Genomic DNA, 26,350 nt, shown 5'->3' with positions numbered 1-26,350 from the left:
TGTTTACTGTATGTTTTTACTCTAATAATAAATAGGTAAGCACATGCTAATAAAACGAAAATAAGATAAGAACACATCCGTGGTAGAAAAGCAAAGCACAAGCATCCTAAAAATAAGTAAATATATACAAGCAACGACGTAAAAGCCAGTAATAACTGTTATATACAATATTTATCCCACTTAAATTGGTAGTGCAGCATGTTATTTTCCTTGAGTTAAAAATATAATATACGAAAATAAAATAAAAAGATTATAACAACAACAACATTGTAAAAGTAAATGAACCTTAATGACATAGCAGCCATAATAACATATTACATTAGATAAGATATATTTACTACACCATTCATTATATTCTCAAAGCAGAATGTTAACAGGCATTACATGAGTTAAAAAATGCAATACAATTCATATAGAATAAAACATAAAATGGAAATGATAAATATGTATATTATAAAACAGCGTTATTTTACAAGTGTTGCTAGTAATATGCAAAGCAGCTAAAAAAAATCATTGTAAAATCATGTTTTATAAGAAGTGTTATTGCACAACAATGTGTTCCAGTCTGTTCAGTCTGGTGACCGTGAAACTCTGAAATCTATCTTGATGAAATCGCTCTTCATATCATCCCTGCTGCTGTTGTTGCTGAGTCCCCCCCCCCAATAACATCCCAAAGTTCTGACTTTAACAATAAATAAAATGTTGCCTTATAGATCATTCGCAGGAAGAAGATTTTTTTTTAAATATAATATTTATCTTCATAATTTAAAAAAAATAGTGAGACTTGGCTCATAGAATATCTTATGAAAAGTCCCAATATTTCAATTCACACTCACAGGAGTATGAAATACCACAACACATTTATGCAGGCTATGCTATGAGGGTTTGGTGCATTAAAGGGTCCAATACAGAGCAGCGGAACTCAGCAAAAGTAAGGCGAGGTCAATATTGAGAAAGGTACCTTTCACAGTTTTCTTGACTCTATTCTTTACACAGCCTTGTGAATTTAATCCAGGTGTAACTACATTCTGATTTAAGAGTTGATTGTACTATGTCACATCATTAATCCAAATCTGTGAAGTCACTAAGGTATTAAATAAATGAAGTGTAGTACAAGTACACAATGCACCTCTGAATTGTAGTGGAGTAGAAGTACAATGAAATGAAAAGACTCAAGTAAGAACATGTAGGTTTATTAATCCCAATTTGGGAAAAATGTTTGTTGCAGCAGCATAAAACCAACAAGGCATTGCACATAATAACAAATTAAAATAGTAAGAAACGGACAACTCGAAAATATAAACATCTCAAAATATAAATACAAATAAACCATCATTAGAGAGTAAGACACATATACAGATGACCGTGAAGATAACAAATCTATAAACTGTCTGAGAAATAAAAACAACATTGAAGGGCCACTTTTCTGTTACCACAATATAAGCAGGATATTATTTTTGTGTGAATGGAATATTAGAAAAACGATTGATCTGAATCTGAACTGGTTATTAAATAAATACGGTCAACAATTGTATATCCATCAGTTACACAAATCTGATCCATGACGTAGTTGCAGTTAGAGCAGACGTGAATAATCAATCCCAGAGCTCAGGCAGGGCAGAGCAATGTTTTCATTCCTCCTGACGACCTGCGCTATTCTCTATGGCGCCCGTGATGTCGCTGATTAAGGAGGGGACATCATAGCATCGTGTTTTTATTCGCTTCAGTCACAAGTATCCTCTGCGTTTTGCTACCCCTGGTTTGAATTTAATTATACATTTATTGCTGAATCCGCCATGACCGTGGAGCAGAATGTCCTTCAGCAGCATTCTCAGAAGGTAAGCTTCCAGAAGCTAACTTGGTAGCTAGCTTACTTTAGCCTAGCTGTGCAGCTATTTAGGTTTATGGCTCAGTTTTCCCTCATAGTTGGTCAGCAAACTTCTCTGTTAGTTGAGTTAAAATATAATTATTTATTTTTGTAGTGGCCTACGGCAGTTGTTGAGCAACTGTTTGTTAATGGCAAGTGTTTATATTCAAGCTAGGCTTTCCGCTCCCTTTTAGCTTACGCCTTATCCAATGTTTTGCTGCCAGCCAACGTTAGCTAATGGTACCATTGAGCTAACGTGAAGTTTAACATTAGCGCTGATGTGTAAGTTGGGTAACTTGCAGTTTATACATATTCTTTCAGATGCTACTTCCCTTTTAACACTATTTTCATAGGCTAAGTGTTTCCTCAGGTGAAATAAACAAGGCCAACTGACAGGGACATATGTTATTATGTTAATGCCGTCAACTTAGCAGCATCCTTTCCACCAACGATGATGTTCAGTTTGGAGGAGTGGATACTCCGTGTTTGTGTGCAGATATTTTCTAGGCTACCGTTTCTCTAATATCACAACTGATATCTTTGTTTACAAAGCATTGGCAGTGGAGCAGCAGTGTTGACGCTGGGCGGAGTGGCCAGATAGCAAGCTTGTGCGATGGTTCATAACTGAGGACTTATTAGGTTACATGTGATCATGCTCTCAGTTTACGAAAGGTCGAGGCCACTATGTTGCAAAGCTCTGGTGAGTCTGCCACTTCATGATGATGTTCCTAAAACGAAAGTTAGGTTAGAAATACAAATGTAACGATACAAATGCAATGCAAAATAGTTAGTCCGATATAAGCAGTCTGATTGGTTGGTGGCAGTCATGAGCTTAGGCAAAAAAGAAACCTAAAAGAAGCAGTGTTACAGAAATCTTAATATGCAGTCTGACCAATTTGGGGCTGAAATGATTGGACATTCAATGTCATTTAGCTGACCCTTTTATCCAAAGCGACTTACTTAAATACCACTGACCATGTATACGGGACTCATTTAGGTATCTTGCCCAGGGACACCTAGCCATGTTTAATCTAAGGGACAAACAACTGACTGTGATTGGTAGATGCCCATTTAGTACCTGAGCCACAGCTGCTAGAAAATATATAAGCACAACTGCAAATGATTTATATTTAATTCATAATTTACTGCAATTGTGCTATAAGTAGGATAACATTAGGCCTATAGTCATTAAAGCTATGCCCCATTATTAGAGTGCTTCGTGATAGCAGGGTGTGGTGCAGGTTTTCATGTAATGGCCTGCAGATGAATTTGCGATGGACTTTCAATCCTTTCTGTACAACTCCTTCACATTCACGTACAAAGCAGCTGTGAAAACCTGATACATGGAGTCACGGGGAATGCCCCTGCCTCTAACCCGCTGTAAAGACCCAAAGTAGTTCCTTGTACATTGCAGAGAAGTATGTGTTATTCAAGATGCGTCTTAATGGCCAATGTGACAAATAGCCATGCCAGACATGTCACATGGAGATGAGAAGTATGTGTTTGTTTCTGTGTTGGTTTGTGTTTCTGTGTGTGTACGTGTCTAAAGAACTGCCTTGTGACCTCACCACCCTCTGTGTCAACAAACCAGTATGCCGACAGTGATCAAAACACACTGTCATCATAATGTTTATTTACCCATGCGTGAGTTATAATGTTGTGCACAGGGCTTGTTGACATGCTTTTTAAGAGCGTGGGAATATTTCATATCTCTATAACCATATCATTTTATACCATGTTTTTCTGGTAATTCCATAAACAAGTAGCTCATATTACACCACAGTGCGAAAAAGCCTATTTTTGCCCTGTTTATTTTTTCCCTCTGACAACCAGCTGGCATTTTAGAGGTGGCATATCCAAATCTTCACACTATTATTGCTGTTGAAAGCAACTAATGTGTTGAACCCTTGCTGAATGTTGTAGAAAACCAAATGTTGTGTATATGGCAGTGTTTCCCACAGAATTTGATTCTATTTGTGGGACACCGCACCGCACCCCCACACCAAGCCGATTTCGGCCGTCGATGAGCGTCCTGTCACCCTACTCAGATTGGTGTGTCCCGCCCGTCGTGTCTTTTCGGCAGTGCTGTCGGCAAAATAAATCACTCTGATTGGCTCTGCAGCTTAGCAAATCAGTGCATGAGAAGCGCAGCGGAAGTGAGGTGCGCAAACAAACGCCTAAGAAGGCACACGCAGACGGCTATTATTTTTCCTTTTCCAGTACCGCACTAAACATGTTTTCGATTATAAGTCGTTACGTGAAACAGTCTGTGATGGACGAGAGTGAAAATGGAACGCACACTATTTGTTGTTTGTATATATCATGCATTCTGTCTTCTGGTTGCCTCTTTTGAATGACGAATACACACTACCGCCGCTTGCTGGTAAGGAGAGTTATTGCCACTCACGCATGCGCAGTGCGTACGTGCTACTTGGCCGTCGACTGAACTCTGCGGTGTGTTCCAGTGTGACTGTTTGGCCAAGACGCAGGAGACGTGAGGCGATACAACAGTCGGGTCCGTCGGGATGTGTTCTTTGGTGTCAGTTTGGTGTGTCAGGGCCTTTACATGGATTTATGAACTGCCCCTAATTACTGTCCCCCTTCCAGAGACACACTGTCAAACACACTCATACCTGCATTGATTGAAAAGCAACATTAAATAATAAATAAATTACAATAAAATGACTGTTTAATCTTCACATCTTCTAATCATGTCATGTATAATTTTGAGCACCAATTTATTGAAAAGTATCGATAAGAGTATCGAAAAATACCGGTATCGATAAAATCCTAACGATACCCATCCCTACTTGTCTGATGATGGTGTTGCTTTATGATATGTCATGTTCTTAAAGTTAGGGCTGTGCAATTAATCGTATTTTAATCGCGATTACGATTATGGCTTGCGACGATTATGAAAACAGTATAATTGACAAAATACGATTATTTTGCTGGGTGCGCTTTAGCCCCTCCCTAAAAGCCCACTCGTCCACGTGGGAGTGACATGTGTTGTGAGTGTTCAGCGCGAGCGAAGATGTCAGAACAAGAGCAGCAACTTGTTAAAAAGAAGGGTCGCGGGGAGATTCCCAGTCGATCGCGAGATGTGTCTAAAAATAGAACAACAATATTCAGTTTTATCGTTAATGTCCTGTAACATAATCTTCCTGTGCCAGAATAATGCACTTGAATGCATCAAAGCTTTGTGATTGGCCGACGTCACCCCATGTGTCAGAGCGTGGCTGGTGGGCAGTGGGCACTATTTCGCTGACGTTGTCCATGTGAACAGGAGTGACAGGCCGCACACACACAAGACCGCAATTATGGCAGAAGCAAAAAAGCCCAAAATATATAATTTTCACTCCGAGTGGGAGGATGATTATCTTTTTGTCTATTCCAATTCAAAGTCCATCTGTCTCATCTGCAATGCGAGCGTGGCTTTATCGAAGAAGGGTAATTTAGGAGCGGCATTCCCTCCTAACGGCCCGTCCACACAGCAGCTTTAAAAAAATCTTGAAAAATCTTGGAGCTGGGCGTGTCTGAAAGCTTGGGGATGTTTTGCGAGCAACGCGACCAACAACCAATCACATGAATCTCCCCCCCCCGACATACAAAGCAAAAAACCCCGGTTCTTCTCCACTCAGAATATGTGCAGAAAGGAGTATGACATTGTGTGCATTAATGTGATGCATATAGTCTATGATGTGGCAGAGGTAAAGTGTCAGCGGGAAGGGCTATGATGAACATTTATGAGATTAATGTCTATGGTGCTATTTTATGCTACATTCCATGCTGGCTAAAGATGCTTGCTAGCAATGTTTAAACGAAGTAAACTGGATATAAAATCCCCAAACAGGCGAAAACCTAACAGTTTCACCCACTGTCTCTGCCACCTCCCTCCATGCCTGGTTCCTCCGGTTTGTATCCCGGTAAGTAAATAGGGACTGGTCATAAAGAACCGGGTGATTTGCTACCGCAATAACTAATTTGTCTTCCATTTTCAGGAATATAGAAAATGAACTGCGTTCTGGCTCTCCCAGCTTGCACGCGGTTGGATTGGCTAGCGCTTGTACTTTCAGATTTGCATAAACGGGATTTGATTGGCTGACGCTTCCACCTCAGCTTCAAAAGTTGAACATTGCTCAACTTTTGAATCCTGGAAATTCTGGAAATCTTCGCTTTGCTTCCCCACAATGCAGTTCGGCGAAAAGCGAGGCAAAGTGACTCGTGACGCATTCAAAGTCAATGGGCAGAGAAGCGTTGGAAGATTTTTGTAACGCTGCTGTGTAGACGGCCCGTTCCCCACAATGCAGTTCGGCGAAAAGCGAGGCAAAGTGACGTCACCCCATTCAAAGTCAATGGGCAGAGAAGCGTTGGAAGCGTTGGAAGATATTTTTAACGCTGCTGTGTAGACGGGCCGTAATTCTGCCCTACGCTCCCAAAAGGGGAGGGACCTGAAAGGACAGCTAAATGCACAGCAGTCCATTTTCACCAGGCCCAACAACAAGAGCAAGGCTGCTACCATAGCATCTTATCGTGTCAGTCACGTTCTTGTGAAACACATGAAGTCTTTTAAAGACAGCAAAGTTGTGAAAGAAGCATTCCTGGAGGCTGCCGGCGCGCTTTTGGGGGACAGTAAAAATAACAGTAGCATTTCAACAGGTTTTTGATATAATAAAAACTCAAGTTAGATACCGTTATTAATCAGCTGTAAGTTTTAGTTTGTTTGAACTTATTCATTATAATTATTGTTCAAAATGGTATAAGAATGCAAACATTAAGATCTGTTCTGTTTAAATTGATTATAGTCTATTATCAATTCAGGTTAAGAAACTAGTGTTGCTTGCATCCTATTTTAAAGGCATTTCATTTTACACTCTAATAAAATGCAACAAAAATGGGTTTGATTCTATTAATTTTGTCTTTTTTATTGCACTTTGGCAGCAGATTCCTGTGTAGCTTCAGATCTGAGTTGTCTTTTTAGCCTAATTTATACTTTTGTAGCAACACTATTTTTATATAATGACAAAGAAAGGGTTCAGAGTCTTTTCTTTTTTTCCTGTGTCATATGTGGCAGCACTGCCACAAGTTCCTCTTCAGAGAGGGTCTTCAGTACAGGTGGCAATATGTTCACCTGCCTGCGCTCATCTCTGAAACCAGACCATGTAAACAGGCTGGTGTTTCTTGCAAAAAATCTTTAAGAGATGACATGAGCAGCCCTACCAGCATTTGCCATGGTGGCCAAAACATTTTTATTTGGTCTTAAATTATAGTTCAACATTTATTTCCTGTTACTTCTGGACCATGACGGTTGGCCAGCCTTCAACGTTTAACTGAGTGGAATATGTTGAACCAAAATATTGGCTGTGTGTTAAGGAGTTTTCAGTAGGTTGTGACAGTGCACTGCAACATATTTGATTTAATTTATTTTGGTCTAATTTATTTCTATTTATCATATTAATATATGTTTAGTATGGTTTTGGAAGTGCGCCCCAACATATTTGTTGATCTTGTTTATTGGTAAAATATTATTTGTTTTAAAGTTCAATAAATGGTCAATGAATAATTGTCTAAATAATCATATCAATTATTGACCCAAATAATCGTGATTATGATTTTTGCCATAATCGCACAGCCCTACTTAAACTTGACTGGTTTCTATTGCCTTTTATGTAGCGGCTGTAGCAACTTGGAGATGGATTGTTTAAGTCTTCCCCTACAGTTGAAGATGGAGATTGTTCTTACTGTGTCTTGTTTTAATTTACCTGGATGTTACTATAGGAGTGTAATAGCAATATTAGTAAGTTCATTGGTGTTGTTTATAAAAACTGAACCTGCTCTTAACCACTTGTCTCTATGATGCTTTGCTCTAAACTGCCTCGTTTCCTCTTTTTTTCTTCAATAGCACCAGCAGACACTACTAAACCAGTTGAGGGAGGTCACGGGCACCACAGATGTTCAGCTGCTACAGCAAGCCCTGCAGGTAAAGCATGAACATGTACTCCTTGTTTTCTTGCTGAATCTTTTGGATAACAATGAGATATTTGCCTATAATACAGAGACTGCCACAGGGAACTGGCTATCAGTATGAGAGGATATAATGTGCCCTTTTAACACAAACTACTGCAGTTAAATCTACTCACAAAAATCAACCACAATATGATTTGACCATTTCTAACTCGGCTATTTTAGACATTTGAAAAAAATCCAAATCTAATTATCTATTATTTATATTAAAATAATAAACATACAGGTCCTGTCATTGGAGTGCTACTAACTGGTTAAATATGCTAAGTGGTCACTAAATGACAAATGCTGGTCCGCCTTAAAAGTCAAGCCGTCTAAAGTGAGCCTCGGCCGATGTCGCTAACGTTGAAGCTAACCCTATCCCTTTTAATCAGATGATGGCAAGCAAGACAGCGGAGCTTGGCTTGACTCCTGAGGAGTTGTACAGACATGTTTTCTGCTCCGCTCACAGCTATAAGGTTGATGCCAGGTGTCACAAACACTCTCTTTCACATGGCAAAAAGAGATACTAGCGCAGCTCGTTAATGAGGCTAGCACCGCTCTTAGCCCCGCACAATTGGATGAAACTGTTGAAAGAGATGTTCCATGGCAATTTCTAAATAAAAGCATAAATTGATGATGATTTGCACCGATGCTATTGGACACCCTAATCGCTACTAAACAATACAGTTACACAGTTTTACATCGGATATGCATCAGAAAAGTATTTATGTTTCGGGTTTTTGCCCACACTTCAACTATTGTCAGTTATCTTAATCAGCAGCCAGTCTTCAAGTCTAACCAAAGAAACTAAAGCTACAAAATATATGGTTATTGGGCTGCAACAGATTTCGTGGACTTTTCCTGCTCATCATTATCATGTCTTCATAGCAAACTTGACACATCCACTGTTGCTGCAGGTAAGCAATGGAGACCTGGCTGAGGCTGTGGCCTTTCTGACGGAGAAGAACGCCAAGGTTCCTCAGCAGGATGAGACCACCTACTACCAGACGTCGCAGGTGGCCAGCGACAGATACATCAGCGTGGGCAGCCAGGCAGACACAAGTGAGCAGCTTACCTAAAGTTTAAGAGAGCCGTATAAGATTCCTGTATTTTAAAGTGGACCTATCATGCTATATTTGACAAATATATTGTAGGGCCATACCGACACAAAACATGTCTGTGAAGTTTTTTTTTCAAAATACCTATCCGAGATCATGCATTTTAGCTAATTTCGCTCTATTTGCTCTATTTCAGCCCTGTTTTTGCAAGGGCTGATTCTGTGACATAGCTTTAATGCAAATGAGCTGCAGCTGACCACGTCCCCCTGCAGGAGAGGGGAGTGTGCTCTGATCAGCTGCTGGGCTCTCAGAAGAGGGGGAGGAAAAGAGATCTCCGTCCTCTGTGTTTTATTCTTATATGATTATGTAACTGGCGACTACAGCGCCACTTACAGGCCTGGCATATGTACTACAGCGTCTCCAGCGCTTTCGAGCAGTCTCTCATTCCACTGATAGGTGGAGAGTTGCCCATATAGGCGGAGCACCCATTTTCTGACGTCAGAATAATTCAAATGATAATCAGCTCCGTTGCAGCCCCATTTTTAGAGATGTGGGTATGGAGGAAAATAGAGAGGGTTGTGTTTTCTGACACTTGGTGAGTTCCCTGACACACCGGGGACACATATTCATGTGTAAAAGACGTACAAAAGTGCATTTTGCATGATAGGTCCCCTTTAAATATTATGAACACTGTTTGATATTCCTTTTGAAGCCTTGTCAATAAGGTTTAAAGTAGGGCTGCAACAAACGACTAATTTGATAATCGATTAATCTATCGATTAATGAAACGATTAATCGATTATTCGGATCGTTAAGGTTTTAACTGTACTACTACTTATATCAATACTGCTTATCGATCCGGTCCTTTTAACGATAGTATTAACGGTTCTTTTGACAAGAAATAAGGTAAACTAACTAAACAAATTGTGAACAAAACTAACATTGCTTTTTATTTTAATTAAATGCATAATATTTCACATCAAAAGAAACAACAATGTTTTAACAAATCATATTAAATAATGTGATGACAGAACTGTAAACCGAATAGCTGAAACTTTAACAAAATAACTCAGTTACCTCTAATCATTAACCTATGTTTTTATAACTGAGTTAACTCTGTGTGTTGCTGCTAGCATACATAACACCTGACGTGGAAACGTTACTCGTGGATGGGGCTACAGAGCTACTAGAAAGACAGTCGAACCCGGTGCATTCCTCCGTCTGAATGTGGTGCACTTTTGCTAAGTGTTTAGACAAATTGCTCGTTTTACCGCCTTTATATGATAAACTGTTATTGCACTTTTGGTAACGAGCATTGTCCACATCGAGACGGCTAAAGTTTAACCACACCTCGGAGCGCGTTCTCTCCGCCATCTCCTGCTTGTGTGTGTAAACTGCCCCGCCCCCTCGCAAGCAGGCGGGGGAGAGATCTCTCGTCTGAATTGGGAAGATCGAAAATACATTATAGACGCATTTTGTAGTCATATTGCATATTAGAAACTGAGTTGGCGACACTAAGACTGCGATATAATGTTTATGTAGCAATAAGACATATGACATATGTTTTAAATGTCTCTGAGTCCTGTACCGATAAAAAAGAGCGATAACGTTGGAGCTTAACGGGGTGTAGAACACATGTGATGACGTCACCAACGAATCGACGACTGAATTAGTTGCCAACTAATTTGGTAATCGATTAAGTCGATTAGTTGTTACACCCCTAGTTTAAAGTATAAACTGTTGTTGTAAACTATTGTAAAGTAGTTCCATATCCTGAAACCACCACGAGGTCATCTGCTCCTGCACTGTCCTCTCATGGCCTCCTATCAAACGTTTCCAGATGGCCTCATTACCTTCATCAGGTTCCCTATTAGCATTTGGTTTGAATCCAAAATAGTTTGACATCAAATCCTCTGCCAGCGTCTTGTTGTTAACTTTCCACACTCTCATCCCATGATGAGTGAAATGTGACTCGTGTGACTCTGCTGCTGTATGGACACTTTCAGGTTATAAGTGTATCGCCCAACTAGTATTTACATTCTCTACACACTCTCCTTTCCTCCTTCCTTCCTCATGTTGCCCCTTCACCCCCTTCACACCTAATGGAAATGTGGGACCACTTTTGTACTCCTAGTTGGAGAGACTTCTAGTAGTATGGAATAAAATCACACACACACACACACACACACACACACACACACACACACACACACACACACACACACACACACACACACACACACACACACACACACACACACACACACACACACACACACACACACACACACACACACACACACACACACACACACACACACACACACACACACAATAAAATGTTTAGTAATGACAAGGAAAAGATCTGGACTAACAATTTTACATATTAGCCACAAATGCAGCATTTATTAAAGCCCTGTTTACATTTACAGACACTGTAATTTTTGTATATTGCAAGACAGAACTTTTGGGAAAATGAATAAACGTATCGATCGTCATCAGTAGCTGGTGGGTGGATCTGAAGGGATTTTGTATCCATTAGTTTTTTTCCGTTAAAATAGTAACAGACACACAAACCCACCAATTACGAGGCAGGGATGCCTTCTGCCTGCTTTCTTACTCACTGTGTAAGTCATAGTCAGTCTCCATACTTCTGGGCAGTGATCACAAAGACATCAAAAGAAACCTAGAGTACACACGCCGCTGTGTCAGTTGAACCCAGAGGGTTTACAATGTAAATGTAAAAGAGGTTTAATTGGATACTTACCTAAACTGTTTGAGTATAAACTACGGAGGTATGATGCAAACCAAATCTCAGCTGGTGTGTCCGTTTTTGTTTGTGTCTTTTAAAATGTGCAGATGTGATTGACCTGACTGGGGATGATAAAGATGACCTGCAGAGGGCCATCGCCCTCAGCCTGGAGGAGTCCAGCCGGGCTTTCAGGGAGACGGGCATCACCGATGAGGAGCAGGCCATCAGCAGGTGGCTCAGCAGCATCAATGACTCGTAACAATTTGCCAAGAAATTCAGAAATTGCACTCTGAACATCTTTGGACAGATGTTGTGCTTTTATTTTGTATCATTGGATTGGTCTAAATTGTTAATAAAATCCTTGTCAAATCCTTCTTTATACCTGATGAGTTTGCTGTAAACACTATAATGGATCGTATCTGGTCAAATAAGGCAGAAGAAATGTCTACCTCACACAGCTAGTGGTGTAGTGCTGCTCTTTTTAATGCCAACTGCGCTCTTCACTGCTATTTACCTCATATGCGAGTGACTATTACATAAGTGTATGAATGAAAAAAATGGTTTGTTTTCTCTATCGACTTCCTCTGTTATGTCACCGTTTAAAAAGACAAATGACGCCCATGGCAGATCTTACCAGCTGTCACTAATTAACGTAAATTTTGCGAGTAACTTGTACGCAGGACAACATTACTTTTGGCTGTTGTCAGGTTCATGTGCTCTCTGCAGTCAGTGTCTGCACTCGGCTAGATCTGTATGCAACATTGTTTCTGAGGTAAAAGAAGCATCACTCTAACACCATGTTCAACCCTAAGTGTTTACTATAGTCCCAACAACTCCAACATGCTGATAAATAACATAAGAGGTCACCCCCAAAAAGTGGATTATTCAACAATTCAGTCAGAGAAGACAAATCAGTGTTGTTGTTGACTGCTATTCTCTGCCCATGAATGTGGTTATGGAACAATATGTCTGATTTGACATAGTATTCCTTGATTTCTCCAATTTATTATGATATATAGCATTTTACAAAAAAAACTTGACCAATCAGATTTGACTGTCAACTCCTATTTGAAGACAACTCACATCCCATAATATTTACATGTAACAAAAAAGTATTCCTGTCAAAGAGACAAATAGACTGTGTCTTTCCCTCTTGAAATAAATGCAGTTTTGACATCAGGTCTTGCATATTTTGGACATTCCGAGACGAGGTTAGAGGTTTGAATAATCGTATAATGACTATTTGAAGTCACCACTTAAACCTCATATTTTTCCTTTCATTCACTTTTTAGGTTTTTTTTATAGTCATGAAGAATTATCATATCACATAACTAAGGGATAAAGTGCAGGAAATCACTCTACCACGATTGGGTTCAGCATGAGCTTTCAGAGTTGGGGCAGAAAGTTCTTGCAATGGTCATTGAGTAGAAAAACAACATTCATTGCTTTTTTAAAATCTGTTAATCTTTTTAGAGTTTTGGAGGCCAGCATTGCGGAGAACAAGGCGAGTCTGAAGCGAACCCACACCGAAGTGTGGAGCGATTCCCCCAACCCGTACGACAGGAAGAGGGTGGACACCTGCTCCGTGGGGCTGAAGAATGTCGGCAATACCTGCTGGTTCAGTGCTGTCATTCAGGTGGGAACACGCACGCACGCACGCACGCACACACACACTCACTGATGGTCCAAGTCAAAGGCATTGATTTAAAGAGCCCTCTAAATGATCCATAGTGCATGAGACAAATGCTTTATGGGGTGTCCAGTTCCACTTTTGCTAGTTAAAAGGAGCCTTTACTGGGTGCAAGCAAGGGGCTGTATTGAGTTTCTTTATTAATCTGGATGGCCTACCTGCCTGTCAGCCTTCAATCTCGTGGCCTCATTGGTCATGTGCGCGTTCGTGTGTGTTGAAGGATTTTTTCCCGGTTGTGTATTTTCAAATTCTAGCGCACTCGAGCTGGATTCTCCAAAATTACCTACCCCACCTTTAATATGTCATGGGTGTAACATGAATCTAACAAACAAAATATCAACGTTTTGGATGACGCTTTGAAGCTTCCAACTATTCTGTACAGCTGTCCTTATATGAATTAGTTTCATATTGTGTTCACTGATTAGTACGACATTCGGTTTTCTATATGTCGCTGTCTATTGTTTGGGGCTACTGATATAATGTTGTGGCATTAAAATGACAACTGTGTCAGTCTGAAACTGACAGTGTCTGCTGGGTTAAGATAGGGCCTAACAATAAATAAATAACCCTTGTCTAAAGAGCAGCTCTATACCCTTTTTTCTGATTGTGCTCCCTTTGTTTTCACCATCTCCTCTTGTACTTTGCTTACTAACACCATTTTCAAGACTGATGGGGGTATTACCTTTTATATATTTCATAGTAATGTATAAGAAAATGATCCAAATGGTAATGTGCTTGAAAATAATAGTATATTTTAGCCCAGCTGTCACGACTTGTTTCTTGTATGCTGGATGAGTCAGTGGTAGAATGTGACCTGAGCTGGACTGTGCCAGATGAACACTGGATACACCATCACATGGTGCCTGGCTGCTGTGTGTAATAAAACCCTTTGAGAAGAAGGCAGTGCTGCAGTAAACAACATTTTATTTCCCCAACAAAATGTAGAGAAAAGGTACCTAAGAAGTCAAGTATTGCATATAGCATGCATATCTAGGGTCAAGTAAAAGTGTGAATAATTATAGAACCGTATAGCAGTTTTCTATCTTTTCACACAGTAGAATACCTATCTTTGTCAAATATCCTAAAGCTGTATATGTCTTTCTTTATCATTTGATGTTACTAACATGTCCTCAACTCTTCCCAACCTCAAGTCTCTGTTCAACCTGCTGGAGTTCCAGAGGCTGGTGCTCAACTACTCTCCCCCAGCACAAGTCCACGATCTGCCCCGCACCCAAAAGGTAAGAACCCCCCCCAGGTCCTCAACAAAGGAAGCTAAGAGTGAAAGTGTGGTGCTTAAGATTATTAGTTGAGTGTATTGGTTTTTGTGAGACGCCATTCAGGTGCTGCGTGATAATGACCTAGAATCCCAGCAGCTTGGCACGTTGTCTAGTAGTATCTAGTATGCAGGAATTCCAACCATTGGTCTGATGAAAACCTTGGTATTATTCCAACAGGACAGAAATGAACATGCAAAGAGAGAGTGTTCAGACAATTCCTTGAGTTGATTCAATCAGATATAGTCACCACCCCATTGGCAGAGTAGCCATGAGTAGGTAAATGCCGGTATAGAAAGCGATAGTTAATAAGGCCAGAGTGAGGACGAGTTGGTCCGTTTACCCCAGGAGAATAATCACAATAATGTCCTATCTTCTGCTGCTCACCTCATAACAATAGCTAGTTACATAGCTCCCAAACTACACCACTCAATTGTAGGGTAAATTATGAAAATACATTTATCTTTTCATTCTGTAGATTTAAAAAAATGAAATATTTTGGAAATAACAGAACTGTCCTTAATAATAATTGGTAAATCTTAATTCAAGCCCACTTGAATAGAACACTAAATGATGATGTATTAGTCGGTCTCTCCGTGCTTCCCAAATTCCTCAGCCTGTCTGGGGAACTCCCTTCCTGAACAAACTGAAGATATGAATCTGTACTTTCAACAATACATCTGTTTGATGCTGCTGAACACATAAGTGTGGTAACATTTGATCATATACATATTTTTTAGTTTGAAAAGGCTACACTGACTAGAGTGTATTTGGATTCACTTCATAGATGATTGTTTTACTGTGAGCAGGAGCACAGGAACCTGCCCTTCATGCAGGAGCTGAGGAACCTCTTCTCCCTCATGGTGGGCTCCAAGAGGAAATATGTGGATCCGTCACGAGCTGTGGAAATTCTCAAAGACGCCTTCAAGTCCAGTGAGGCGCAGCAGGTATGTCTCATTCTGCCATAATCTGCTTTGCAAAATAACATTCTGATCACACAGTCCAATGAACACCACGTCATCAAAGAGTATGTTCTTGTCCCTACATGAGTATCTCATACTGATGAAAGCAAACACTTCACCCAAGACTGCACCAGCACAAGGCTTTACATTATATAACTTTAACAATACACAACTTGTCTTTACGAAAGTTAACCTATCATGCTTTTCGAGTTTTCCCTTTTTTTTTGTGTGTGTTCTAAAGGTTTTTGTGCATGTACATGTTGCAAAGGCAGAACTCCCTGTGTTCCCTCCAGAGGGAGTTTCTCTCCCACACATTACATAGTGACATCACTGTTAGACGTTTGCTTCTATTGGCCAGCGCTCCAACATATTGTAAGTGATAGGCTAAGAGGCGGGACATATCTAATCGGTTGACCAATCCCAACAGAGCCGGCCAGCTAAGCAATCAGAGCAGACTGGGCTCTTTCAGACAGAGGGTGAAAAGAGGTGCTGCAGCACAGGCAGTATGAGAAAATAAAGAGCTTTTTGAACATGGAGACATGTCACAGTAGAGCAGTGGTTCTCAAACTTTTTCTGTCAGGCCCCCCCTTTGAAGAAAAAAAAATGTCGGGCCCCCCCAACACAAGACAGGCTCAGTGGCCAACACAAATAGTCGGGGTGCTGTGGGGTAGCTTGACGCTTCATAGAGGGTGCTCAAACATTTAGGGTTTCCCATTAATGTCCCGGTCGCTACAGTTGAATCTTCTACTGCAACAATCCCCACGCATATACACAGTGTACCCGCGACTGTTACAATGAAGGCTCGATAATCAACTCACGGCATGTAAGTGTAAGCAGGGGTAAAGTGCTATTTTTATAGGTGGTGTGTGGACCTCACATAGGGGGGTCCGGGGGCATGCTCAACATCCATTTGAAACAGAACTGTAAACAGATTTACTTTTTCTTTATGGATATTTTACAAATCACCCTTTTAAACTTCGTTATTTTTTTACTGTCATATAGTATTTCATACCTGTTTTTCATTTATTCTCTTATTTTTGTATAACTATAATGATCATATAAACGTGTGCCTCGGAAATAATTGTTTACATACGTGGTGACCAAAATGTTTGAGACCCACTGAGATAACACTGAGAGAGTCCTTTAGCTCAGGGGTTCCCAAAGTGGGGGGGTCGCGAGATGATAAAAATGGAAAATTAAAAAAAAAAAAATTATTAAAAAAAAAAGATTTCTTTTTTTAATAATTTTTTTTTTTTTAAATTATTAATAATAACGTTTGCATAGATATTTTCAGGGGCGGACTAGCCATCTGTATAATTTCCCCGCAACGAGGCTCCCCCTTTGACAATCCACTAGCGCAGTGTTTCTCAAACTTTTTCATACCAAGGACCACTTAACCAATAAAAAACACTCATGGACCACCTAACTCCACAAATATCCCAAAACAATAGGCCTGCTTATCCATTCCAAGAGTATAACAAATTACAGCCTAATAATGACAGCTTAACCTTCTCTATATCGCCTCGTTCACACATTAAATCAACAATACAACTATAGATTGTATAAGCATTTAGTTCAAATGCGATTTAAAATCCTCTCAGGTTTTACACCTCTTATTATGAAATGTAGACTACATTTATTATGTAGTATTATTTTAAACACGAGTTTATGTCCGAGCCAACAGACTCACAGATTGTTGGCTACTGAGAGATATGCAAAATACACCGCATGTAGTATGACACAAACCTCCGTTGTGGATTTTCAAAACAAAATACAATAAAACTATGGTCGCAGGCCCAAGTTTAACTCTCTGAGGCCTGCATGGTCTTTCTACAAAACAAAAATAAAAAAAAGTTTATGCAGCCCCAACAACAGCCTCTGATCATCTACAGACTTCATGCAATGCTTCATCAGATGCATATATTAGATAATAATCTCTATCTCACTCCTAACACATCTAAATATACTTTCAGCATGGATAAATGTTCATAAAATACATCCATTGTTTGTTCTATATGCTTCTTGAAATCCTAAAAAACACATTGTTTTTCGAGAACAGATTACAAATCGCCTGAAAATGGTACAAACAACCCGGCGGCAGACATACGTCTCTGGGCGGGCATTTGATTTACCAGGGCGGGCCCACCCCGAAACTTACATTTCCCGGGAAATCTGAATTGTCAACGGGGGGGAGGGGCTGTTAGACGCTCGAGATTTGTCAACGGGGGGGAGGCGCTCGTAAATTGTTTTTACGGAAACAGAGGGGTTTTAGGTTGCCATAAGGCTGTTGACGGTCTTATTATAGGCTGCATCCATTGGTTGGTTTTGTGGCACATTTGTAACGCTGTGCCAACTTGGGCAAGCATGCAGGCAAACTTGAGGAGCGCACACAGGGTGGAGTGAGGTTGAGCGATGGAGAGAAAGGGAGAGAGAGAGATTGAGCGAGGCAGATGGCGTGTGCAGCGGTCTGCTTGCGCACAGAGCCGGAGTTTGTGAGAGAGCCGGCTTGAGAGTCAATTTCTCTTCAAAAATATAATTGATTGCCAGCCTCCCTTGTCCCTGGCAAATCAGTTACGTTGGTAACGTAACTGATTTCTTCTAATGTGCCTGCATCTGGCGCTGAGTTGCCATATTCCTTTCATGAACCACTTCCTGATATCCATTGTTGCAGATAAATATAAATGATAATAGCCAAACTAACCTAGCAAGAGTAAACTGACAAGCTGCTGTGCCGCATCTCACTCAAAAACCCACACGACTCAACCCAGCGAAAAACCGGTCTCGCGCGCAGCCTTTCATTCAGAATTTCATTCAGAATTTCATAGCCAAATAAAAAAATGATATTAAACTAATCTTTCAACATAGTTTAAAACAAAAATAAATATTAGGACAGAGCCCTACAAATAACAACAATAAACATAATAATAAAACAATTAAAATGTTGTATTCAGCCCTGATTAAAACTGCGGGCCCAAATCCTGGATGGGCGGGCCCAAATCCTGGATGGGCGGGCCCGGCCCCATGGGCCCCCCCCGTCAACAGGGGGTCGCCAGTCTCTGGCACTGTTATTTTGGGGGTCGCGGGCCGAAAAGTTTGGGAACCCCTGCTTTAGCTCACTGAGTCTCTCAGTCTGACAGGAGAGGACTCTCCTCCACTTTGTTGTTGAAAAAACTCCTTATATCCGTTAGCGTAGCTCGCTAGCACCAGAAGCTAACAACAACGATCTCCAGTACCGGTGCGCTCTCTCTCTCTCTTGCTCGCGTACGCACACAAAATGGCTCGTTACACACACACACACACACACACACACACACACACACACACACACACACACACACACACACACACACACACACACACACACACACACACACACACACACACACACACACACACACACACAATAAAATGTTTAGTAATGACAAGGAAAAGATCTGGACTAACAATTTTACATATTAGCCACAAATGCAGCATTTATTAAAGCCCTGTTTACATTTACAGACACTGTAATTTTTGTATATTGCAAGACAGAACTTTTGGGAAAATGAATAAACGTATCGATCGTCATCAGTAGCTGGTGGGTGGATCTGAAGGGATTTTGTATCCATTAGTTTTTTTCCGTTAAAATAGTAACAGACACACAAACCCACCAATTACGAGGCAGGGATGCCTTCTGCCTGCTTTCTTACTCACTGTGTAAGTCATAGTCAGTCTCCATACTTCTGGGCAGTGATCACAAAGACATCAAAAGAAACCTAGAGTACACACGCCGCTGTGTCAGTTGAACCCAGAGGGTTTACAATGTAAATGTAAAAGAGGTTTAATTGGATACTTACCTAAACTGTTATACTGTATACTGATAAGCATTACAGCGCAACTCCTTGGTATGGCTTTAAAGATAGATGTACAGTTAACTTGTGTCTCCTTACATTTAAGTTGTGTATTGTAAAAATAATATACATTTATATATATATATATATATATAAAATCACAAACCAAAATTGGTGTATAAGGTTTTAACATTTACTGAAAATACAACATAGTAGAGTAAAATAATTCCACTTCAAGTATAATTCCATTCAAAATCCTACTTAAATAAAAGTAAATCAACAGACCGGTTATGTTATTTTTTCACACAGTTAACGTGTCTTGGAAATGTCAATAGACAACATTTCTTAACTTATACAAAACAAATTAGATCCTTTCAGTATTCATATTTATAAGACAAATCACTCCCTATAACAATTAATGCTCAGACCCACCCCTCTGAACTTTGCAATAAATAATATTGACTAGGAGTTAGCTGTTTGTGCATAGCTCCTATAATGTGATGCACATATGTGTTCTCCTTACGTAAGCATACACACAACAGCAGTTTCTGAGTGGAGGTCAGCCTTCTGCCCTCGATACTCATCATTCATGTCACTGCACTGTGTATGTGTCAGATAGGCTTTGACTTGAATTATCGGCTGCCATTGATGTCTATGAGATATGACCTCGTGAAAGGCATGTTCCCCTTGACAAATCAGTCCACGAGTCATCTCAAATCTAAAGCTCAGTGTATATCAAAAGATGACCGACGCTACATTAGACCTTCCCATAGTTTGAATCTCTGACATCCATGTCCCAAAGGCATTCCTGTATTTACTCATTTTGTATGTATGTCTGTTTTTCCCTCTACAGCAGGATGTGAGCGAGTTCACCCACAAGCTGCTGGACTGGCTGGAGGACGCCTTCCAGATGAAGGCAGAAGAAGACAGGTAATCATTCTCTCTCTATCCAGAGGTCATTGTTAAAAGATTGGACAAAAGGTGGACAAATGTTTGCTGGTGGTGTAAGGCAGCACATTTAAATCAGTGTACATTTTGAACATGGAACTGTATCAAAGTTGCCACAACATTTTTTTTCTTTTAATCTTTGCTTTCAGGGAGGGTGAGAAGCCCAAAAACCCGATGGTGGAGCTTTTCTACGGTCGCTTCCTTGCTGTGGGTGTCCTGGAAGGTGAGATGAGCTGTTAAATTAAAACCAATAACAGAGAAAGTGAGGGGTAAATGAAAACCACAGAGAGCGAGTGTGTGTAAGCATGGCTTGATTGCTGCAGCCAGAAAGCACGCAAGTTCTTGCCCCCAGTAATGAAAGGTGACCTTGTCTTAATGAGATGTGGGCCATGTAAAAGGGGAGAGCGGTTGCATTGATCGTGGAAGTCCTTGATGGCTGATTGACATTGTGCTTATTATGCATGACAATACTGGCCCAGAGCCACTGAAAGCTGGGCCAGTGGACTCTGTTGCTCAGAAATGACCTTAATGCCTCAGCTGCATGTCCCCTAGCAACTCCTCCCTTCCTTTGTTTCGGGCTTCTCATCAGCAGTTGATGCAGGGAGGACTGTGCAGCTGTTTGATGATCAGTGACTGCCAAACAAGGGAAATTAGCTTGGATGAAATGGGGGTAAACTGCTCATGTACTGGCATTTTCTTTTACACTCACGGCTTTCCAACTAACCTTTGATCTGCATTAGAAATGTATGTGATGTAGGCCCTGTGTCCACATTGTGTCTTTTCTGGCAGGAAACATAGAACCTTGTGGTTGGAGCTTTTTTTCTGACACCTCATCACCACGTTTATAAGACAAACTAGCTTCGCCCCCTTGCCTTTTAGTGATGCATTAAGACTACTTTATATGTGTCTCACCATGAGCGAATACGCTTGCTCTCACACTTTGTTGAATGTGTTAGGGGGAGCTTGTCCCTGCACAAGGGCCTGCCTAGTTGATCAGCGCAAGCAACAGCACAGTGCTGGCACTCAGAATAAGGAGCTATGTGGACACCGACACTACTTGCTCTTTCTCTCTCACAGGGTGATCACACATTTACCTTTTATGGATAACCCCTTGCATCAGCTGCACTATGAATGCTCATCTGTTAACTACTATTGTACGTGTGTAATTCCACAGGAAAAAAGTTTGAAAACACAGAGATGTTTGGGCAGTACCCGCTGCAGGTGAACGGGTTCAAGGATCTGCACGAGTGTCTGGAGGCCGCGATGATCGAGGGCGAGATCGAGTCCCTGCACTCTGCAGAGAACTCAGCCAGATCTGGACAAGAGGTCAGTGCCACCAGTTGTTTCCATTTGTAATATTGGAGAACAGTTTGTGCCCCATGGAAATGATTCCTTAATTCTATGGGGCACAACACCAGGTCAAAGACTTAAGTTTCAGTAGATAGGAGAAATAAGAGGAAACGATCCGGTCTTTTTCTTTTGGGATTATGCGGTGGATCCTCTTCAAAGGGCACACCTCCTTGGCCTTTTGTCACACCTTTGCTATTCTGGATCTGATCTCTGTTTAGCTGTAGTCCTACCAACACTGTCCCAGAGTAGCTGGAAGCAGCTTGTAACCAGGCCAGTACACAGATCAGTAAAGCACCCACTGCAGCCATGACAATGAAGGAAGGGAGCATTAGAGACACTCAAACCAATACAGGGCTTTCCAAAGGAACGTGTTCGCACAAAATGAATTATTGTACTATATTATACTCACAATTTGTTCATTTCATTTGATTTTAAAATGGAAAATAGAGTGAGCTCATGTCAATTAAATGGTTTGAACTGGTTCTAAATGTGTAGAACCCTGAGCACTTTATTGGTATTTGAAGGAACCGGTGACAAGTTTCAGTGGAATAGGGAATATGTTACTTTATTTTAGGATTCAATTTAAGCCTACTGTATGTCAATTGTTTTTAAAAAGATTATTAATGTTGTTTTCTTTATATTTTCTTCAGCTATTGGCACCAGTGCCCCTTATGATACATGTTCGCATAGACCACTAATAAAGAGTTTAGGGACGTCACTAAACCACAAGGTACCGTTGGATGTGTGACAAGTAGGCCTGTCACGATAATTAATTGTGTTGGACGATAATTTTTTCTGGAAATTATTGCGATAAACGATAATATTGTCGGCACCGTTTTAAGACCATTTTAGACATAATGATAATATATAATAATAATTCTAGTACATCCTTTCAAACATAACTTTTTATTGAACATTCAACATTGCAAATGAAATGTGAAATAATATTAAAATATATAAATTCATAAATAAAACAAATGAATTAAATTATAAAAAATTAATTAAATCACACACAACCGAAACAATAAATTAAATAGAGTCAGGCTGGAAAACAGAGCTCTCTCTCTCATATATATATATATATATATATATATGAGAGAGAGAGCTTTATAAATAAATAAATAAATAAATATGAGCACACATTATCTTACAAGCAAAAAAATCTCCTTAAAACAACAGTCAAGTGTACAGTCCACTGTCAAACACCCAGATGCCTCAACAGGCCATATCCAAATCTGTTTTTCTAAGTTTTCGAGCAAGGAACACCAACATGTTTGCATTGTCGGGCGGGGCTCTCCATCTCCAGCTGCCGTGTTTGCTCCCAGCTGGGAAAACGGAATGGGGTGGTTGTGTTTTAGGTGGTTTAAAATGCGTGGTATTGCCTGCTTTTGTCGCTACCTTTTTTAAACCAATGCGACACACCGCCCAGCTCATTCAAGTCCGTAGGTTCGCCTCGTTGATTTGGTTTGAATCCAAAATACTGCCACACCGGAGAATCGAGATGTGTAGTCAGGTTTTGTAACCAATTCCATTTCACTTTAAATTCCCCGCGAGTAAGTTACACGTTGTCTCCCGCTTGTCGCTATATTATTAATTTGGCTGCTGCACGTGCACGCGGAGTGTCCTGACCTAGCTGTGTGTCAGCCCCGCCCCTCACAGCGCGCCTGGCAGCCACAGCGCTCCAGGCTAAAATGCTGGTCACATCTTTATGTAAACGGCAATTTATCGAGCTCAGAAAAGTTATCGAGTCCATTTTTATTTATCGTACGATAAGTCAATTTATCGATTATCGCGACAGGCCTAGTGACAAGTGAATGTTTAAGGAATTCTTCTCTAAAGGGAAAAGGTCTGACCAAACTCTATGTTTACACAACATTATTAAAACTCAATATCCACATTTTCTTTCAGCACTGGTTCACAGAACTCCCTCCCGTGTTGACCTTTGAACTGTCAAGGTTTGAGTTCAACCAAGCTCTGGGACGACCTGAGAAGATCCACAACAAGCTGGAGTTCCCCTCCATGCTCTACATGGACAGGTACGAGGAGTTACAGTATTTGTCTCTGCAGTAAATAAACAAGTAAGTAAATGATGAACACCTCTGATGTGTTTTTGTTTTGTCAGGTACATGGACAGGAACAGGGAGACAACCAGGATCAAGAGGGAGGAGATCAGGAGGCTGAAAGAGCATCTGACTCTTCTGCAGCAGCGGCTGGAGAGGTACTTTTCTCCAGAGTTCAACAATAACTGTTTTACCAAAGGTCAACAAATACGGTAATGGAGAGTCATGTTGTGCTCTGAGCCTGCCTTCTCTTTGCCTGCCTTTAATTCCTTTAAGGGATAATATGAGGCGGTCCCCCCGTCTGGATCCCGGTTATAACGCTGCTATTTTCTAAATAAATCAATAATTTGACACAACACATTGATTTCAACATGATTCTAATGATTTAGAAAGTATTGTATTCCTATCACTAAGAAAACATAGGCATTCTACTGTGCTGAAAGGGTTAAACTTCAGCTGCAGAAATGCTTCTTAAAATGACAGCAGCCTGTATCAAGGTGTCTGTAACTGTGAAGTCTGTTCACATTTTCTTTTGTATTAACCAGTCTTTAAACACTGCCACAGCCCATACCTGTTACTAGTGTCACTTACTGTCTTCTACTCCTACCTTTAGTGTTTACTTCCTGTCGTGTTCTGCTGATTTCTCTTTCGTCCAGCACTCTGTCTTTTAAACTCTCTCCTTCTCTTGCTCTGTTTTCTCGTTCTTCTTCTCTTTTTGTCACTGGGGACGGTTTAGTCACCATGAATCCAAACAACCTGCTGGCCACAAATATACAAATGCATATTCAAAAATGTATTTATGGTGTTTTTGGATAGAGAAATACGTATGTGCCCTTTTGGCCAAAACTGATGTACATATTCCCTTGAATAGAGTGTCCTTTGCAACGTTTTGATTACAAGAAAGATCAGACCAGTTGATGTCCAAATTGACAACGTGTAGGAAGTCATTATTTCTCCCTCTCTGGGCTCATCTCTTTGACACTCACCGTGACTCTCTGTTCCCTCTCAGGTATCTGAGTTATGGCTCAGGCCCCAAGAGGTTTCCTCTGGCAGATGTCCTCCAGTATGCCATGGAGTTTGCCTCCAGTAAGCCTGTGTGCACCTCCCCAGTGGAAGACATTGACACATCAGCTCCCCCTGGTGGTACAACAGGACAACAGCTGCCCTCACAAAGGCAGGTTCCACAAAAGATATCCTGCTGTATGTTAACAGTGCTTTCCCTCCTTCCAACACTCCAGGGTGTACGCGGGGTCTTAAAAAGTATTAAAAGTTGATAAATCAATTTAGCGAAAATTAAGGCTATTAAAAAGTATTAAACGGCATTTTCCAAGGTATTAAGAAGTCCCACAGCAACGACAACATGAACCACCCTTTAATTTACTGATACGACATGTCGGGAAACCCCCTCAAGGCGGCCCCATGCATAGCGCGCCGTAAAATGCTGCTTCTTATTTTAAGATTCGTTGCCTTGCTCTGCTCTGTGGGGGAGGGGGGGGGGGGGCAATAAACGACTACGGTAAAGATAACGGGTCCCAGGTCCCAAGGTGGGTAGACCAGCATACGCAACGCTCTGGGGGTCCAAAGGCTTAGTGTGTAAGCCCTATATGATCATTTTCTGATAACGATTAAATAGCCCCGCCTCCCTCTCCCAACGTCTCCTGCTGCTGCTGGGCTGTCAGAAGAGGGGGAGGAAAAGAGAGGCAGGCACCGTTTATTAAATATTATTATACAGAGAACAGAGTCGTTATCAATTTGTTTTAAAGCTCAATAAATAACAAAGAAGACCTCTGACTGGCACTTTTCTAATTTTGTACGGAAGATTTAAACTTTAACGGACATGTTGAACGGCGGAATTTTTTTTTAACAGAAACTCTGCCGCACGGTTCCCTCGTCCCTTGGAAGAGGCCGAGAGGTGGGTGTTTTTCATCTGCTGGTGGACTACCTGAGAGATATACAGCAGGAGAACACGCCGTCCACCACGGAGAATAAACAGAAGGGCAACCATGCTCCGGGGTCTTCTTCTCTGCTTTTGGTGTATTTTGTGGCGGGAGCAGCGCCACTTACAGGCCTGCCATATGTACTACAGCGTTTTCAGTGTGAACGGACACGTTAAAGAATCGAATGCGTGTGAACGGAAGCCTTTTTTGCGCTTGCGTATGCTTTTTACCGTATGCGTGCTCGTGGGGCCGGGGTCTAAGCCAAACTATATCTGGTCACAGAGATCTGCTATTTTAAAGTAAAGTCAACACATATAGACCCTAAATATAGTCTATATTAAGAACGAGAAAAGTCTTAACATATATATCCTTTTTTGTAAACATACGACAAATGTGTGAGGGTGATGACGTCAGAGCATCGTCCTATGTGCCAGGGCTTAGCCCCGGACAGCCCCAGCTCAATTTAATCCCTGGGTATTTGAGAGGGAGCTCCTATATGGCATTACTCCGCTGAAGCTCACCAAAGTTTAATATATTTCATAGTTCAAAGTTTTGTCAATTGTTTTGTTTATTGGTCAAATACTGGTTTCTAATGGTTTCTGAGGAGTTTTACTGG

The 26,350-nt window shown here is 40.8% G+C and overlaps 1 protein-coding gene across 6 annotated transcripts in view; it reads left to right on the top strand.

The window, feature by feature from the left end:
- Window positions 1–1,597: 1,597 nt before the first annotated feature.
- usp25 (ubiquitin specific peptidase 25) overlaps window positions 1,598–26,350 on the top strand; it is a 46,944-nt gene continuing 22,191 nt past the window's right edge. For 3 of the 6 annotated variants that reach the window (XM_079648823.1, XM_079648824.1, XM_079648821.1), the window contains exons 1-13: window positions 1,598–1,838; window positions 7,770–7,847; window positions 8,791–8,935; window positions 11,791–11,914; window positions 13,157–13,319; window positions 14,525–14,611; window positions 15,457–15,594; window positions 20,293–20,369; window positions 20,537–20,610; window positions 21,562–21,713; window positions 23,646–23,773; window positions 23,860–23,955; window positions 24,807–24,971. In XM_079648823.1, the coding sequence (XP_079504949.1) occupies window positions 1,797–1,838; window positions 7,770–7,847; window positions 8,791–8,935; window positions 11,791–11,914; window positions 13,157–13,319; window positions 14,525–14,611; window positions 15,457–15,594; window positions 20,293–20,369; window positions 20,537–20,610; window positions 21,562–21,713; window positions 23,646–23,773; window positions 23,860–23,955; window positions 24,807–24,971 (1,469 nt within the window). In that variant the 5' untranslated portion in view covers window positions 1,598–1,796. The remainder of the gene's footprint in view (window positions 1,839–7,769; window positions 7,848–8,790; window positions 8,936–11,790; window positions 11,915–13,156; window positions 13,320–14,524; window positions 14,612–15,456; window positions 15,595–20,292; window positions 20,370–20,536; window positions 20,611–21,561; window positions 21,714–23,645; window positions 23,774–23,859; window positions 23,956–24,806; window positions 24,972–26,350) is intronic. The other 3 variants (XM_079648822.1, XM_079648825.1, XM_079648826.1) reach the window with 2 other exon arrangements.

This window comes from Notothenia rossii (genome assembly GCF_949606895.1).
Source record: "Notothenia rossii genome assembly, chromosome: 9".
Classification (NCBI taxonomy): Eukaryota; Metazoa; Chordata; class Actinopteri; order Perciformes; family Nototheniidae; genus Notothenia; species Notothenia rossii.
This window is presented reverse-complemented; position numbering and strand designations above follow the sequence as displayed.